The sequence below is a fragment of the Cnephaeus nilssonii genome (assembly GCF_951640355.1).
Source record: "Cnephaeus nilssonii genome assembly, chromosome: 1".
Lineage (NCBI taxonomy): Eukaryota > Metazoa > Chordata > Mammalia > Chiroptera > Vespertilionidae > Cnephaeus > Cnephaeus nilssonii.
Genome location: NC_137072.1, coordinates 2,829,960 through 2,847,445, shown reverse-complemented (window position 1 = coordinate 2,847,445; position 17,486 = coordinate 2,829,960). Strand labels below are relative to the sequence as shown.

General features: G+C 46.4%; 1 protein-coding gene across 2 annotated transcripts in view; it reads left to right on the top strand.

Moving 5' to 3' along the window:
- Window positions 1-11,797, top strand: part of THSD4 (thrombospondin type 1 domain containing 4) — a 704,967-nt gene extending 693,170 nt beyond the window's left edge. For both annotated transcript variants that reach the window (XM_079788500.1, XM_079788499.1), the window contains 2 exons: window positions 5,131-5,275; window positions 6,219-11,797. In XM_079788500.1, the coding sequence (XP_079644626.1) occupies window positions 5,131-5,275; window positions 6,219-6,361 (288 nt within the window). In that variant the 3' untranslated portion in view covers window positions 6,362-11,797. The remainder of the gene's footprint in view (window positions 1-5,130; window positions 5,276-6,218) is intronic.
- Window positions 11,798-17,486: the final 5,689 nt, after the last annotated feature.

Below are 17,486 nucleotides of genomic sequence, written 5' to 3'. Positions count from 1 at the left end.
ATACTACCCAAAGCAATCTACAGATTCAAAGCAATCCCTATTAAAATACCAATGGCATTCTTCACAGAGCTAGAATACATACTCCAAAAATGTATATGGAACCATAAAAGACACCAAATACTGCAGCAATCTTGAGAAAGAAGAACAAAGTAGGAGGGATCACAATACCGGATATCAAACTATACTACAAAGCCATTGTAAGCAAAACAGCCTGGTACTGGCACAAGAACAGGCATATAGATCAATGGATCAGAACACAGACCCCAGAAATTGAACCACACCATTGTGGTCAATTAATATTTGACAAAGGAGGCAAGAACACACAATGGGCTGAAGACAGTCTCTTCAACAAATGGTGCTGGGAAAACTGGATAAACACATGCAAAAATATGAAACTAGACCACCAACTTACACCAGACACAAGAATAAACTCAAGGTGGATAAAAGACTTAAATGTAAGGCATGAAACCATAAAAATCTTACAGAAGAACATAGGCAGTAAAATCTCAAACATCTCATGTAGCAATATGTTTATGGATATATCTCCTAGGGCAAAGGAAACTAAGGAGAAAATAAATAAATGGGATACATCAAAATAAAAAGCTTCTGCACAGCAACAGAAACCACCATCAAAATGAAAAGGAAACCCACTGAATGGGAGAACATATTTGGCAATGATATATCTGATAAGGGGTTAATATCCAAAATATATAAAGTACTCCTACAACTCAACAAAAGGAAGACAAACAATTTAAAAATGGGCAGAGAAATGGCATGCAGTACTCAAGGTAATGGAAAGCAAGGATCTGAGACCAAGATTACTACATCCAGCAAGGCTATCATTAAAAATAGATGGTCAAATAAAGAGCTTCCCAGAAAAAAAAAAAATCTAAAGGAGTTCATCACCACCAAGCCAGCATTACAAGAAATGCTAAAGGGATTGCTGTAAGGGATTGCTATGAAGAAGAAACAGAGAGAGAGTCCTAGCCATACAGAATTGAAATGACTACAAATAAGTACCTCTCAATAATAACCCTAAATGTAAATGGATTAAATGCTCCAATCAAAAGGTGTAGGGTAGCTGAATGGATACAAAAACATGACCCAACTATATGCTGTCTACAAGAGACCCACCTCAAAACAAAAGACACACACAGGATGAAAGTGAAGGGTTGGAAAAAAATTTTCCATGCAAATACAAAAGAAAAAAAAAAGCTGAAGTAGCAATACTCATATCTGACAAAATAGACTTTAAAAGCATCATGCTAAGCAAAATAACCCAGTTGGAGAAAGATAAATATCATATGATCTCACTCATTTGTGGGATATAATGAACAACATAAACTGATGAACAAAAATAAAGCCAGAGGGGAACAAAAATATACTAGAATATAATAGAAGTGATCCTGTTATTTGCAGATTTTTAACATTTCCTACAACTTTTGTGATATTATACTATGTAAGTACAGTTTTGGTAATATTATATTTAAAATCCTTTTATTCTTGAAATATTAATGTTTATTACATGTAATATTATTATATGTAAGATTTTAAAAAATGGGCAGAGGACCTGAATAGACATTCCTTCAAAGAGGACATAGAAATGACCAAGAGACACATGAAAACATGCTCAAAGTCACTAATCATCAGAGAAATGCAAATTAAAACCACAATGAGATATCAACTCACACCTGTCAGAATGGCTATCATCAAAAATCAACAAACAACAAGTGCTGGCGAGGATATGGAGAAATGGAACCCTAGTTCACTGCTAGTGGGAATGCAGATTGGTGCAACCACTATGTAAAACAGTATGGAGTTTTCTCAAAAAATTAAAAATGGAACTTCCTTTTGACCCAGAGATCCCACTTCTGGGAATATATCCTAAAACCCCCAAAACACCAATCAGAAAGAATATATGCTCCCCTATGTTCATAGCAACATTATTTACAATAGCTAAGATTTGGAAAAAGCCCATGAGTCCATCAGTAGATGAGTGGATAAAAAATAGCTATGGCACATTTACACTATGGAATACTATGCAACTGTAAAAAAAAGGGATCTCTTACCCTTTGGGGCAGCATGAATAGACCTGGTAAATATTATGCTAAGTGAAATAAGACAAACTGAGAAAGACAAATAGCATATGATCTCACTTATTTGTGAAATCTATTGAACAAAATTAATTGACCAACAAAATAAGACCCGAAGCAGGGAGGCATGGAACAGACTGACATACCTCAGTGTGGGCTTGGGGAGACAATAAGAGATAAACCAAAGAACTAATATACTTACTAGAGGCCTGGTGCACAAAATTCATGCATGGGGGATCCCTCAGCCCAGCCTCACAATCCAGGACCCCTCGGGGGGTGTCCAACTGCCGGGCCTAAACTGGCAGTCAGACTTCACTCTCGCAATCCAGGACCCCTCACTCCTAACCGCCCGCCTGCTCGCTCCTTACCACTTGGCTCACCACTCCTTCACGCCTGCCTGCTCACTCCTTACCACTTGGCTCACCACTCCTTAACGCCTGCCTGCTCGCTCCTTACTACTTGGTTCACCGCTCCTTAGCACGGCTGTAGAGGTGGGAGAAGCTCCCACCACCACCACTGTGCTCACCAGCCGTGAGTCCTGCTTCTGGCTGAGCAGCACTTCCACTGTAGGAACACACTGTCCACCAGGGGCAGCTCCTACTTTGAGCATCTGCCCCGTGGTGGTCAGTGAGCATCATAGCAACTGGTCATTCTGGTCATTCTGGGCATTCTGGGCATTCTGCCATAACGGTCGCTGGGCTTTTATATATATAGATATGCATAGCCCATGGACACAAGCAATAGGGTAGTAAAGACCTAGGAGGGTGGGTAGGGGCTGGGAGGAGGGGAGAAAGGGGGAAATAAGAGATATCTGTAATACTATCAACAGTGAAAGATATATTTTTAATTTTTTTATTAAAAAAAGAAAAGTTTAAGTGAAACCCTTGTTGTCTGAATTTGAATTAGAAATATCAATATGAACTCATAAATTAGTCTTTTTTTTGTTATTAAACCAAATCTTTCTTAGGTTTATCCACTGAAAGAGCCTAGAAACCATGACCAGCCCAGATGCAAATGGCACACTTATCAGCCAGAATATATTTTCAAAATACCATTCTCCACTAAAAGAACCAGGAATTCTTAGATAAGTGGCCAATTCAAGATCTGGGACTACATAATTATAAAATAGACTGGAATATATTTTAATATTTTTAATATACTTAAGGAAGTTCTCAAAGACAACTGAGTTTATGACCAGAGGACTCAAGAACCAAATTTTAGAGGCTCCTGCTAGCCATTGATGGGACATCAGTGAGCATCAGGAAAAAGAATAACTACCATAGATTGAATGAAACACATCACATATGCTAAATTCACCCATTTATAAATTATAATAATAATAAACTAATAGGTCACCATTAAAGAATGTTAGAGGAACCAACTCATTGTTCTGAAAACTGATAGATAAAAGAATCAAGCATTTACTAACAAAGAAGCTGTACCACTGGGTAACAGAAGAGTAATGGCTAGGGCATGGTTGGGAAAGGGGAGGAGTCTTTAGCAAAAACTCCACCTAATATAAGAAGAGATAATAGAATAGAATCAGCATTTTTCCACCCTGAATGAATTAGAAGATCTGGGCTCTGCTCATCAGTGGCTGCTGACATTCCCAAAAGACAGGCGATTATACAATTCCTAAGAAGTAGTCTGACCAAAAAATCAAACCTGCACCTGTTAAGTCCTCTTCTAGATCCAACTTCCATTTTACAGGAAATACAGAAGCCAGAGGAGCTTGTTAAACTGTCCCATGGAGATTTAGTCAGCAAAATCCTGACCATGGAGAACTCTGCCAGACCCATGACTCAGTGCAAGGGGAGAAAGCTCAGAAGAGGGGAACCTATTGATTAAAAGGCATAAAAGGCATATCAGTCAACTGCAGTGTGCAGATCTGATGTGGATCCTGATTTTTTTTAAACAATATTAAAATTTTATGAAATTTACAAGATAAGTGAAAATAGGAACACTGACTATCTACAGGGGTGGGCAAAAATCAGTTTATAGTTGTGAGTATGCAAAAGTTTATTCTTGTATTATTATTTATTAACTAGAGGCCCTGTGCATGAAATTCATTCCAGGGGCTTGGCCCCCACCGTCACGGTGGCCGCCTCTGCCTCGGCCCCCACTTCTGCAGCTTCATTGGAAGGTCATCTGGAAGGATGTCCAGAAGGACATCCAGTCTAATAAGCATATTATGCTTTTACTATTTTAGATTATTGTATTATTTTCCATACAAACAACTGTAAACCTACATTTTCCCCACCCCTGTATTTAAAAACAATAAGAAATTGCCCTGGCTTGTGTTACTCAGTGGTTAAACCTGAACCAAAGGGTGGCAGGTTTGATTCACAGCCCTGGTCGAAGCGCATATGGGAGGCAGCCAATGTATGTGTCTCTCTCACATCAATGTTTCTCTCTCTCTCTCCCCACTCCCTCTCTCCCTTCCACTCTCTTTATAAAAATCAATGGAAAAAATATCCTCAAATGAGGATTAACAAAAAAATAAAATAAAAACAATAGGAACTATGTAGGTGTGATAATGGTATTGTGGTAATTTTTTATGGTTGTTGTTAATCCTCACCTGAGGATATTTTTTCCATTGATTTTTTTTGTCTTTTAGAGAGAGTGGAAGGGATCAACTCTGCAACCTAGGTATGTGTCCTTGACCAGAATCGAACTCACCACACTTTGGTGCATAGGCCAACACTCTAACCACTGAGAAACACTGGCCAGGGTGGTATTGTGGTAATTTTTATGGAGTCCTTATGTTTTAGAGCTATAAACTGAAATATTACAGAAGACATGATATGATGTCTACATTTGCTTCAAAATAATCCAAGGAGTGGACGTGGGTGGGTGTAGCTGGGACATGACTTGCATGATTTGATGGGTGTTGAAACTGGTTGACAGATGCATAAGAGTTTGTTTGAATACTGTCTCCTTTTGGAGAGGTTTGAAATTATTCACTGGTTGTCCTCTGCAGTGTGCTGAGCTAATAGACTGCCCAGAAATACAACCTTCTCCCTTTGTGCCCACACAGTGCTCCAAGAGCTGCCAGGGGGGCTTCCGGGTTCGTGAAGTACGCTGTCTGTCAGATGACATGGCCCTAAGTAATCTCTGTGACCCTCAGTTGAAACCAGAAGAGAAAGAATCCTGTAACCCGCAAGACTGTGTCCCTGAAGTCGGTAAGTAGGGATCCCTATCCTGGAGTAAAGATTCATCTTTGTTAAGCTCTGTCAAGTTCTCTGGTGTGAAATGCCACATCCAGCCGGAGTTCAGGGGTCAAAGTACTTTTGGTATGTTAAGTTTATAAGCATGGATGGTGATCTAAGCCACCCACCAAAAGATAAACTTAAATGGGAATTGATTATAATGGTAATGCATTCAGAGACTTGGTTCCATCATCCTTAAGGTCAGAGTAGTGAGATTTCAATGTAATGTTTAAGAAAAAGAAAAAGCCCTATCTGGTTTGGCTCAGTGGATAGAGCATCAGCCTGTGGCCTGAAGGGTCCCAGGTTCAATTCCAGTCAAGGGCACATACCTCAGTTACAGGCTCCTCCCCAACCTGGGCCTGGTTGGGGCACATGCAAGAGACAACCAATCAATGTGTTTCTCTCACATCGATATTTCTCTCTCTATCTTTCCCTCTCTCTTCCACTCTCTCTAAAAATCAATGGGAAAATATTCTCAGTTGAGGATTTTTAAATAATAATCTACATATATAAAAGGCTAATATGCAAAGTGTCCCCTCTGGAGTTCGACTGGGAGTTTGATTGCTCACTATGGTGTGCACTGACCACCAGGGGGTGGTATGGAACATGGTGGGTAGGCAGCAGCAGCAGGGTGCTGAGGGAGCGAGGGAAGGAGGAGGTAGGGAGGCGGGGAGGCAGGGAATCTGATCAGCCCTGATGGCTGGCCAGGCCTAGGGACCCTACCTGTGCACAGATTTCCTGCACTGGGCCCCTAGTAATAATAATAAAGAAAAAGAAAAATGCAAGCTCTTAGTGCACACCCACACTCCATCAGCACAGGCAGCAGGACCAGGATGGAGGGCCCTCACCTCGCTTTCTCTCCCCAGTAGTCCGGCTGCCCCTTGTGCTCAGAGCATTTTTTTCTCTTCTGCTACAGATGAAAGCTGCAAGGACAGATACTACAACTGCAACGTGGTGGTGCAGGCCCGCCTCTGCGTCTACAACTACTACAAGACTGCCTGCTGTGCCTCCTGCACGCGCGTGGCCAACAGGCACCCGGGCTTCCTGGGGAGCAGATAACACCCCTGCACCTACCCAAGGGGCAGAGCAGCGCGTCTGTAAGAGGGTGACCGGCAGGCTGCTGATCCACCAGGGGCTCCCTGGCCCAGGGCGCTGCCAGCCAATTTGGTCACCAGCCCCGCCTTCAGTAAAGTGTACATGCAGTGCCCAGGGGCAGAGCCATGGCTCTGAGCATCACCATCAACTGAACTTCCCTCCTTGGGAAACCTGGCAACCTCTAACAGTGCTCTCTGAAAACCAGCCAGGGGGGCGTGCAGGCAACTCTCAGCCAACCTCTCCTGGGACTTCCTAAGGCAGCCCTGACTGGGCACTGCCTCCCCCAGGGAGCTATTGGCCTTTCCAATATCAGCACCCCCTGGAGAGTCAGAGGAGGCAGCACCTCTACCCCAGGCCCCACGGAGCCTTGCTGAGATGCCGGCACCCCTGTTACCTCAGCCCCGCTGTGCCTGTCCTCACTCTCAAAGACATTAGGTTGTTTGCCTGCATCATGACACAAACATCTCATGCCATGCAGTGCGTTATTGTTTCACAGGTATATTCACAGATATTAATTCATTAGCAGCTTACAACACCCTAGAAGGGTGTTGTCCCCATTGTACCAGCAAGGAAACTGAGACTCATTGACCTCCCAGCCATATTCACCTGTTCAGTGGCAGAGCTGAGTCCCAACCCCAATCTGACCACAAAACCTTCACCCCAAGGACTGTACACAAGTCTTAGGTCTGCAGGATGCACTTCATTTCAGACCAAGAGTGAGAATTTCCTAATTAGCAAATGAAACCCAGGTCTTTGAATTCTTCCCTCCAGCCAAAGGTCAAAACTGTATCCCAGCATCAGTTGTTTCAGAAGTCTATTTCTACCAATCCCTTCCCCCACAGTCACAGGCCCTCATCACAGGACTCTACAGCTTTTGTTAAGCCCTGTCCTTAAAGGAACTCTCCCCTGAGACCATAAAGGCACGGGTATCACAGTCATTGCCTGAAATTCTGACTTCATTCCCCAGTGAGATGTTTCCCCTTTCTGGTCCCAGAGCAGATTTCCAGAGCTGTGTGCTCAGCCCCTCCTCAGCCACCTTCCTGGGCTGTTCTCCACACCTGCCTGGTGGAAGGCGTAACCAAACCACTCCAGCAAAAACCTCGTTTCTACGAGGAAATCTCCCTTTGGTCTTTTTGGTTTGATTTATGGATTTCTCTCTATTACTTCAACCCTCTTTTTCTCACCCAGGACTCACAACCCATGTCCCCGCCCCCCTCCCAGACATGAGCACTAAGACCTACATTAACGGAGCCGGTCTGGGAGGAGGGGCTGTGAGCTCCAGTGACAGTTGCAACAGAGGGCTCTTCCCTGACTCACCTCACCTAACTCTGTAGTTCCAGAGCCTGTGGGGGGGTCTGTAGCGGGTGGGGTACAGAGCCTATTGAGAGATGAACTCTTTGGAAAATCCATTAAGAAGAAAAAATGTATTTTTTTCTTTTACCCATTAAGAAGAGTACCAGGCTAAACAAGTTGTAAGCTCTTAGTACTGTGGTCCTGGGCCCATTTCCCTTTTATAGCAAGCCTCAGCGATTGAGTTTCTCCCATGAGCCCTTTAAACCAGAAATCTGCTAACTAGATGATCACTTGCCATTTGGGAAGCAATCTCACCAGTTAGGTCTGACGCACTGTGTTGGTGCCCACTACCCTTGAGTTTTCAGGAATTCTCTTTGGCTGTCCTGTGGCTGTCCTCTTCCTGGGGAGCCCCCGCACCACTTCCCAGAAGCACCCATCTCTCCTGGTTCTTATGGGAGTCCTGCAGAGAAGCAGGCGGGAAGAGGCCTGGCTCCTCCTGTCACCAAGTGTACAGTGATTTCATCCACTATCCCCCCTCTTCCTTTCACTAGAAGCTTTTGCTTCTAATCACAAGGGGAGCTTGTCCTTGACGCAGCTGCTCTCAGAGCTGCTGAACGAGGCAGCATCTGCAGGAGTCCTTAGAAGAGGCTGTCTTTACACGTTGGAGGGCAGGGTGGACAGTGGATGGGAGAGCAGGAAGGCTGATTTCAGCTCAAATGAAGGGAAAACTCTGTAGCCATACAAGCTGCCAACAGAGGTGTGGCATCATTTATGAGTGCGCTCTCCATCCTAGTGGGACTCTGTCGCGTGGGAGATGAACATCCCAGTTCCTTCCACCCAGGAGTTTCCTGATGCGCTGGTCAATGATGGCTTTGTCTCTGACATTTGACAATGCCCTTGTCTCCCAAATGTTCCCTAACATTTCTTTAAAGCACAGCGATCCTTCCGTGATAATGGCCATTGTGGAATTGGGTAGGGTGGATCTCATGACTTTGGGGGGAGGGGGGGGCGGAAGTACCTAAACCCGGAGGCTTTATTCTCTTCCAACAAATAGCTGAGCTATTCTTGGAATTCATTTATCTCTGGAATTGTTATAAATTACTAGAACAGGGGTTTTATTGGTTTATTTGTCTTAGAAATCCAATTTTTACTAATTTCCTACCTTCTCGTGTCAGCATCCAAATGCCTTTGTCCTTAGCACAACACATCAGATAAAGTCACTTGATATTTCCAGTGACCACGTGCCTGTGTAGGGAGTCTAAGGAAAGCTCACCTTTTGATGGCTCCCTCCCTCCAGATGTGTCTCACTCTTCCTTTCCTGGACCCTGATTCTGCCTTCTCCTCTCCATTACTTGCCACTCCCTTCTCCCATTCTGCCACAGACCTCTCCATGTTCCATTAACTAGCCACAAATGCAAAATTTACATTTGATAGTGCTTTTTTTTCCTGTGTACTGGATTGCCTCATTCTCTGCCCTGAATTTTAAAATTAGGTGAATTTAAGCTGTTATCTGTTTTTCTCACAATCAACAGAGCTCTAAACAGAAATAGTTTCTCTGCCCTCAGGGACCTGCAGTGTGACAGGAGCTCTCTGAGCTGTACCTAACTGTTCCTTTTCCTTACTTCTCTGGTCCAGGGTTCTTTTGCATTTTTCTTTTTCATTTCCTTGAATATGTATCATTTAGATATCCTCAGAGTGTTCAATATTCAGCACTCTTTTTCCTTTAAAACAAATGGCTTTATAGACGAATGAAAAATGGGAAGCAAGCTTAATTTATTTCCATGCAATTGTGTGGCAAAGAGAGAAATCCAGCTATTACTAATATTACTAGTATCATGCTAAGTCAATGTCTTTTTTTAATATGGCCATTTTAGAGTTTAAATATCAGTTCTTTAATGTGGAAGAAGACACAAATATACGTGGTAAAAAGAAATAGGGCTTACCTAAAAGCAGGCTTCATACTCAAACCTGAAGGAACCTATGCCAGCATGGCAGGTGGGGCCAACATTTGATCCGTGCTGTATGAAACATTGTCAATGTGACTGAAGGGGGGAATAGTGCCTTGCTAGTGAAATTTGTAGATGGCATTGGCATTGGAGAACTAACAGGGTGGGTGGCAGGTTCTGGACCCAAAATGATCTGGGAGACTATTGACCAGGGAGCAACATATAGTCCTACCTTTGGGTTTAAAAAAAATAGTATACAAGTACAAGGTGTGGACGATTTAAGAGTTTTGGTTGACTAAGCTCAGTGTGAGCCAGGAAAGTGGGATGGAACCACAAAAACATTAAACAGAAAACACTTGGGCTACATAAGGAGCAGACGTTGGTGAGCGCGTGCCATGTTGTGGCTGTGCGTAACATTCAGCTGAGCATGCCCAGTCCCGAAGAGCGGTGCAGGCTGTTCAAAACAGGGAAAAGACTTTATGAGAAGGTTTAGCCTGGAGTCCCTGGGATAGCTATCCAGGAACAGGAGATAAAACTGCAGGGAGGCAGATTTCAACTCTTCAGAAGAACCAGCTTTCTGCAAATTAGAGCATTCAGGAGGCAGAGCCTCCCTGGCCAGTGATGGCTCCCTGTCGCTGGTGGTCTGAGCGGAGGCTGAATGGCCCTTTGTCAGGGATGCTGGAGAGGGGATTCAAGCACCCAGCTGGGGCAATATGACTTAAGATCCTTACCACGTCTGGGTTTGGGGGACTCTATAAGTAGAACAGCTTTAAATGATTCTCCAGGTCTGGGATGGCCAGTGCAGGCATGCCTACCTCCCATTCCTGTGTCTGCAATTTGGACCCTATGTCGCACCCCTCCGAGCTCAATGTAGCCACCAGGGAACCTCTAGAAAACTGGTCAGAGCTGCCCTGACTGGCCCTGCTTTGTAGACGAGGAACCAAACGTCCCGATGGACAGTTCCATGCCCAGGGTCACATGCCCTGATGGCGCAGAGCCTCTGCTAGACTAGGACCCTCTAATACCACCTCTCTTCCTCACTTCACCTTCCTTTCCTGCACCTTTGCCGGAGCAAAGTAACCCTCCCCACCCCGAACAGTTCCACCTGCGGGTTACAGTGGGCGCCTTCCTCCGTGCTGAGGACCGTGACCCTGAGAGGCTGGGACCTTCCAACCACCTTCCTCACCCACATCTTCCCGACGTGAGCCCTTCGCCTCAGAGAGAGGAAAGCCATCCTGTTACATAAACTAACCGCACCTGCCTTCACCCCAGGCCCCCGCCATTCCATCTGACAGAAGGATATACTTTGTTATAACTTATTATTTGTTCTTTGTAAATACAAGATGTTTATAGGAAATGTGTATTCTGAACTCTATTGGCAAAATGAGTCACTACACCAAAATAGTTCTCTTATTTAGAATAAGTTAATTTTAAAGGAACATAATAGGTATTTATTTACACATGCAATACACATTTGTGTAAAATCATTTGATCCTACTAACCCAGCTTCCTGGAAAGTTGCTACACAACATCTTACCCTGAGTCCATAGTTATGATTTAGTACACTGATTAGTCAAACTCCTTGGGTCTAAAGATCTAATATAAATTACGTGGCTTTTCGACTTGCTCGGGGCTTTTTCCCCCTGGCATTGTACCCGTCTATATTGCCACCTTTTCATCTTAAATATTACATTTGCTCATATGCTATGCCCTCTCTTCATGTCCAAACACTTGGAAAAGGAAATATGAGGGACTTTCCCGGTTCCTCCGTCTCACCTCCTTCATGGGAGTTGCCGGCATTAAGTTGCGGGAGGCTCGGTGAGAGCCCTGGACGAAGCAGTCTCCCTCCCTGCAGGGCCCGGGAGCAGGAAGATGCATTTACTGACGGCCCTGTTCCCAGGGCCCCCCGGGCACTGCTGAGTGGGGGCTCTGGGCTTCCCCATCAACTAACTGCATAGTCAGGACCACAGAGCCCCCTGAGTACTCCACTGACTTGTGTCACCTTGTGATGTTAAATTACTGTTTAAAGAGGTGGAATGTGAAGGTTAATTATATGAGTAAATACAGTCTGTTTTCTCTTCAGCAAAAATGACAACTATTTTTGTGTATGACTAATTTATTTTTATTATTGTAAAAATACAATAAACTGGTTAAGAGATCAGCTTTGTTAACACATTTGTGCTCACATTGCTTTAAACAGCCCCCTCTACAAAGAAGAACCGAGCCCTTTAGAGGTGGGTTGGCTGGTCAGACTTGGGTTCCGGGCGCTCTGTGGGTACAGGCCCGCCTTAGATACAAAGGCCGTTCGCCTGGGGTTTGTGCGAGTCCTCAGCGTGGCTGTGTGTGAGGGTCACCGGAGGCGCTTAGGATAACATATTCAGGAAAGCGGCCACCCTGGATGGCCCTCTTCTGGTCTCTTTTTAAACGCCCCTCAGGCAGGAGAAAGGTGAGGCCCACTGTACCATTCAGTGTGGCTCCATCTCCCAACTTGACTAAAACTTCTTCCACCTTCCCTCGGGCTGACTTCACCTTGGTCGTGAGTTTAGCAAAGTGTTTGACAAGACCTTTCAGGTCATCATGGTGTGTAATAAAGTAAAATAGGACTTAGGGTATGACACCTGTGGAAAGTCACCCTAGCCTAGACCTCTAGTGGAGTGCCTACGAGCTCTGTCCCGACTCCATCCTGCTCAGCATTTCATCAGTAGCTCTCAGGAACTTCTTCTTATGCCTGAAATGCGCCTCCCACCCCTCCCACCCACCTTCTTCCTGCCTGGAAAATCTTCATTTACTCTCTTTTCGATTGTGGTAAAATTCACGTAACATAAAATTCATTCATTTACTCATCTTGAAGTGTATGATTCAGTGGTGTTTAATGCACTCCATGATGTGCAACCTGCTGCACAACAATTTCATTATCTTCAAATTCCGTCTATTCTGCAATACCCAAATCCTGCTGAGCACTCTTACACACTCTATCTTGTTGACTCTTCACACAGACACAAAGTTAGATAATTATCCCCTTTGATAAATGAGAATTCAGAGCGGTTTGGTGCAGCTGCCACTTGGTGGCACCAGATTTCCACTGTCAGCTTCCCCAGAGGCGGCGTGTTTCCCCAGCGCCAGCCCCCAGGGCCTGGCATGCTCGTGGTCCAAGCACATGTTAGTTCCGGTCTCTTTCTCCACACCAATTCCAGTCATTGGACAACAGCTGCATGCGCACTGGATGGGTGCTCAGCTGTGGATGACACGTCTGATGCGGTTTAGTTTTACCGCTTGGTATGACCGACCTGATCACACTGCATTTGAAGATATGCAACCACCATCCAGAGGGAGGAAATGAACCTTCTCTGTTCTTGGGACCAGACCCAGCTGGATCCCTTGGTCTCCAGTTCAAGGGACCACACGCCATACAGGTTGATTGAACCCCAAGAAAGAGCCCAGCGATGGTGGTCAGGATGGTGATTGGAATTGGGGGTGTCTGGAAGGGAAACTGTCTTCAACCATCTTCAGAAATCTCCAGCACTCTCAGGACAGCGACAAGAACCTGGAAACTACAGCAGATCAGCAGAGAGAAGGGCAGGGAGTCCGACTTGGTTCAGATGAGACGTTCCTGTAGTAGAGAGCCAATTAGAGAACAGGATCCACCTGTGAAGGTGGGAAAGGTATTTTGAGAGACTGTGAGACCCTAAAAAAACACACACGTTTGGGCAGGGGGGAAATTTGAACATGGACTGAAGTTAGGATGACACAGTGGAACCACGTACAACTTCTTGGAAGTGGTGACTGGGGTCTGGCAGAGCAGGGGTGTGCGCTGCTGCAGTCTTGAAGGTCAGAGGCCCTGGTGTCTGCAATTCACTCTCCTGGCGGCTGGCACCGTCGCTGTGTAAGCGCCCCTCTGTGGGTAGACAGGATGCATGCAAATAAGGTGAACACACTGGTGGATTCGAGCAAAGGGCACGTGTGTTCATTACACTATTCTTTACTTTTCCAAGGTTTCACATTTTCTAAAATAAAAATTGGGGGGATAAAGTACAAAATAAGATAGAATTAGGAGAACTAACATTATTTTCAGTTTTCACATTTGTCTAATGGCCTAACCACCTGGAGTGCTCCTCAGCGCCCCTGAGCTCTCTAAGGGTGCACACACCACGGCTCCCCTTACCCACGGTGCCTGGTGCGGCTGTGTGTCCGGCACCTGGACACATGCAGGGCACCCACAGAGGCGAGCACAGCGTCTGTAAGGCCAGCTCGTGCCCCAGGTGATCCTTAGCATCAATAATTCACTGAGCACCTGCTATGTGCCAGACATCCTCTAGGTCCTTTACATGACCTAGTTCAATCTTCACAACTCTTACGAAATGAGCACTTCATTGTGTGGCCATTTTATGGATACATAACCTGAGATTCAAAGAGAATAACTTGACCAAGGACATGGCCGTTAAGTGGCAGGGTCAGCCTTAGGTTTTCATTATGCTTCATTTTGTAATGAAATCAACTATATTTTAGGTAATGTTGGGACTCCCTCTCCGCCACGCCCCCCACACGCCCCCATGCCCTGCCCTCAGATACTCTAGTTTTCACTTCTTGAGGGTGGAGACCAGGCATTGGTGTCCTGGAATTAGCAGGGAATTCTGGGCTGAGAACCACCGGGAAGGGTGTGTGAGTCATCTGGGTCTTGCTGGACTTCACTTTCTGATTTGGTGACCGGGATGTGGCCTGAGATTCCGCAGGTCTTGTAAGCTCCCAGGTGAAGCTACTGCTTTGAAAATGAGGCACTTAAATTAACCCTTAAGAAAGTTGCAGGTTTTCTTGATTTTTATTGGGAAGTTGAGCCATTGACTGCTGAGATTCTTTATGAAATGGTGTTCTATAAAGTTGAGATTCTTCTCCTTAATCTACCAGTTTGTTCCTTCAATCAGTGAAACACAGAGACTCTGAAAGTGTTTGATGTCTTTTTACTCATGACATGCATTATTTAATTTTTTAACCAGATAATCTGTGTATCATCCAGTCATTCATTTGGTCACACTTAGAAGAAAATCTGACTACACTGACTTAGGGATTTGTTTTTCTTTCCTAATGAGAAGTCAGAAGGAAGGCAGTTGCTGGCATCGGTTCAGCAACTCGACAGTTTCGGCGCCAGCTTCTTTGCAGTTCTCTTGGCCTCTTCCTCCTGGTTTCAAGACAGCTTCTCCGGCTCCAGCTCTTTCATCAGCCTCCAGGCAGGAAGGAGGCAGGGTAATTGCGGCTGCATTTGTCCCCATTTACTAAGAAAGCAAACACATTCCTAGAACCCCTTCCCCTGGCAAACAAACTTCCACTTGGATCTCATTGACCAAAAGGGTTCCATGCCATCTTAGCTGCAACACAGAGAGAGGACTGTCCTGATTAGCTCGGACCAATCAGCATCCACCCGCAGGTGCAGGACACGCGGTGGCGGTGGCGCGGGCACGGGGTGGGAGCACAGATTCGTGGGGAGGAGCAGCGGAGTCCAAGCCCTGCCCTGCCCTGCCCTCTCCTCCAAGCTGGCCTGCGGGGAGCTGCTCCTTCCGTGGCTTGAGGCTGTACATCTCCCTTTAGTCAACACGTTTATTGAGCACAAACCACGTGCCAAGCACAGTTTGGGGCACTGGAGACAGGTAGACTTTACAAAATGCTGTGCAACCTGAAACTTTTGCAGATAAGGAGACAGAATCAGTGCAGCCAGGCTTCCAACGTAAATGGCAAATAAGCGGACGTCATGTCTGCCTCTCCGCTGCCTGACAGCTGGGCTGGGCGGTGCTCGGCAGGTCTATTTCCCACCAGGCAGGCAGGGAGCCAGCGCACTGGCAGTGCCTCCTCTGTGCGGCACCACCGACGCCTCCTTTCATACCCACAACCCGGCAGCAGGGAAAGCCGGGTCTCAGCCAGATCAGGAAACTTACTTGTGATCACACAGGTCACAAGCGCTGAGGAACTCACACCCACGTCAAAACTTACGCCTGTTCCTCTTCCACGCTCACTCTCCACGTGTGAAGTGAAAGTCCTTTTAAAGCTACACTGACTCCCGCGTGTGTGCTCTGCGTCACAGCCGAGGCCGCTGTGGCCTATGGAGGCTCCCGGCTTGGGGTGGAGAGCCGAGGGCAGTGGCAGCTCTTCTGTGAAGTTCTCTCTCTCCCTCCATTGCCTCCAGGAAACATGCTTCCCTGCTACCTCTGTGACCTGCTTTTACATGTGATCGTAATCTGAAGTCAATCTTGTTTGACAGCTGGCCAGGGTGCAGAGGGACAAAAGCAGACGGACTCAGAGAGTCAGCTTTGCTTGAACTCGACACCAGCATCAGCCTCTGCTCCCTCACCCTGACAACAGAATTTGTGGCTCCTAGCTCCACCTGAGCCCTGGGTGGTCCTCCCTAACTTTCACTCATCTTGGCTTTGTGGCTCGCTGACCCATGCCCCGCTCACCCCCAATTTATACTCTCAGGTAACGATCCTGCTTGTCTTACCTATCCTATATAATAAAAGCCTAATGTGCTAAGTGTCTGGTTGTCCGGTCATCCATTCAACCAATCAAAGCATAATATGCTAATGATATGCTAAGGCCACTCAACCACTTGCTATGACATGCACTGACCACCAGGGGGCAGACACTCAGACCGGTAGGTTAGCTTGCTGCTGGGGTCCGGCCGATTGGGACTGAGCGAGATGGTATGGATATGCCCTGGAGCCCTCCCGCAGTCCTTCCCTGGCTGGCCAACCTCCCGCGTCCCTCCTTGGCCCTGATTGTGCACAAGTGGGGTCCCTCAGCCTAGCCTGCGCCCTCTCATAAACCAGGACCCCTCGGGGGATGTCAGAGAACTGGTTTCGGCCCAGTTCCACCGAGGGACCCACTGGTGCACGAATTCATGCACCACGCCTCTAGTTATTATATAACAAACTACCCCCAAAATTTAGTGGCTTAAAACAACAGCCATTTGATTATTCTTCATGATTCTGTGGGTCAGGTGCAGCTCCTGTCTTCTCCTTGTGATATCCACTGTGGCCGGATTGCTCAAGGCAGCTCCTTCATGCCTAGGCCTGAGGCCTGCTGAGCTGGCCGCATTGCCTTGCCCAAAGTGCTAGATCTAGGGCCTCAGTTCTCGCTGTTGGCTAGAATCCTTGCTTCTTCCCTGTGTAGTCTTGGGGCCTCACCCTCTCCAATGTCCTCCTCATGTGGTCTCTCCTTGTAGCTTGGGTTCCTCAAACATGGTGACTGGAGGGGGATGATCACACGAGAGAGGAAGAGGCTGCCAGAGCCCTCGAGGCTGGCTGTGAAATTCCAGACACCACTTCTGCCTCATTCCATTGGCCAATGCTGACCACAGGCAGCCCAGATTTGGGGGTGGGGGAGGGAGGCAAGGCCCCTCAGCCTGCCCTGACCTCTGATTTCTGTGTCTCCATTTACAAGTGAACAAAAGTGAATCTCCTTTGGGATTCATTTTCAGTCACTCACTTATTCAACAAACTCAGTGGTCGGCACTGAGTAGGAACCAGTGCACCAAGTGGAGCGTACATTTGAATGGGGAGACAGAAAATGGAAACAAAGAAGTAACTTATGCTGCCACGTGGCCATGTATGCTATGAAAACAGCAAAGCTGAGAGATGAATGGGACATGGTGGAGATGGGCAGGGCGCCACAGGACAAACTAGCCACAGGCAGGTCTGGGTGAGGACGGGCGAGGGGCAGGGAGGTGCAGAGGCCTGCTGCACTGGAGCAGGCGCAGAGTGTCCAGAAACCGAGAACAGGGAGCAGGGGGTGAGGAGGAGATGAGGCCAGACACCTTGGAAGCTGGGAAAGACTTCGATTTACACACGAGAGAGACGGGAGGCCAG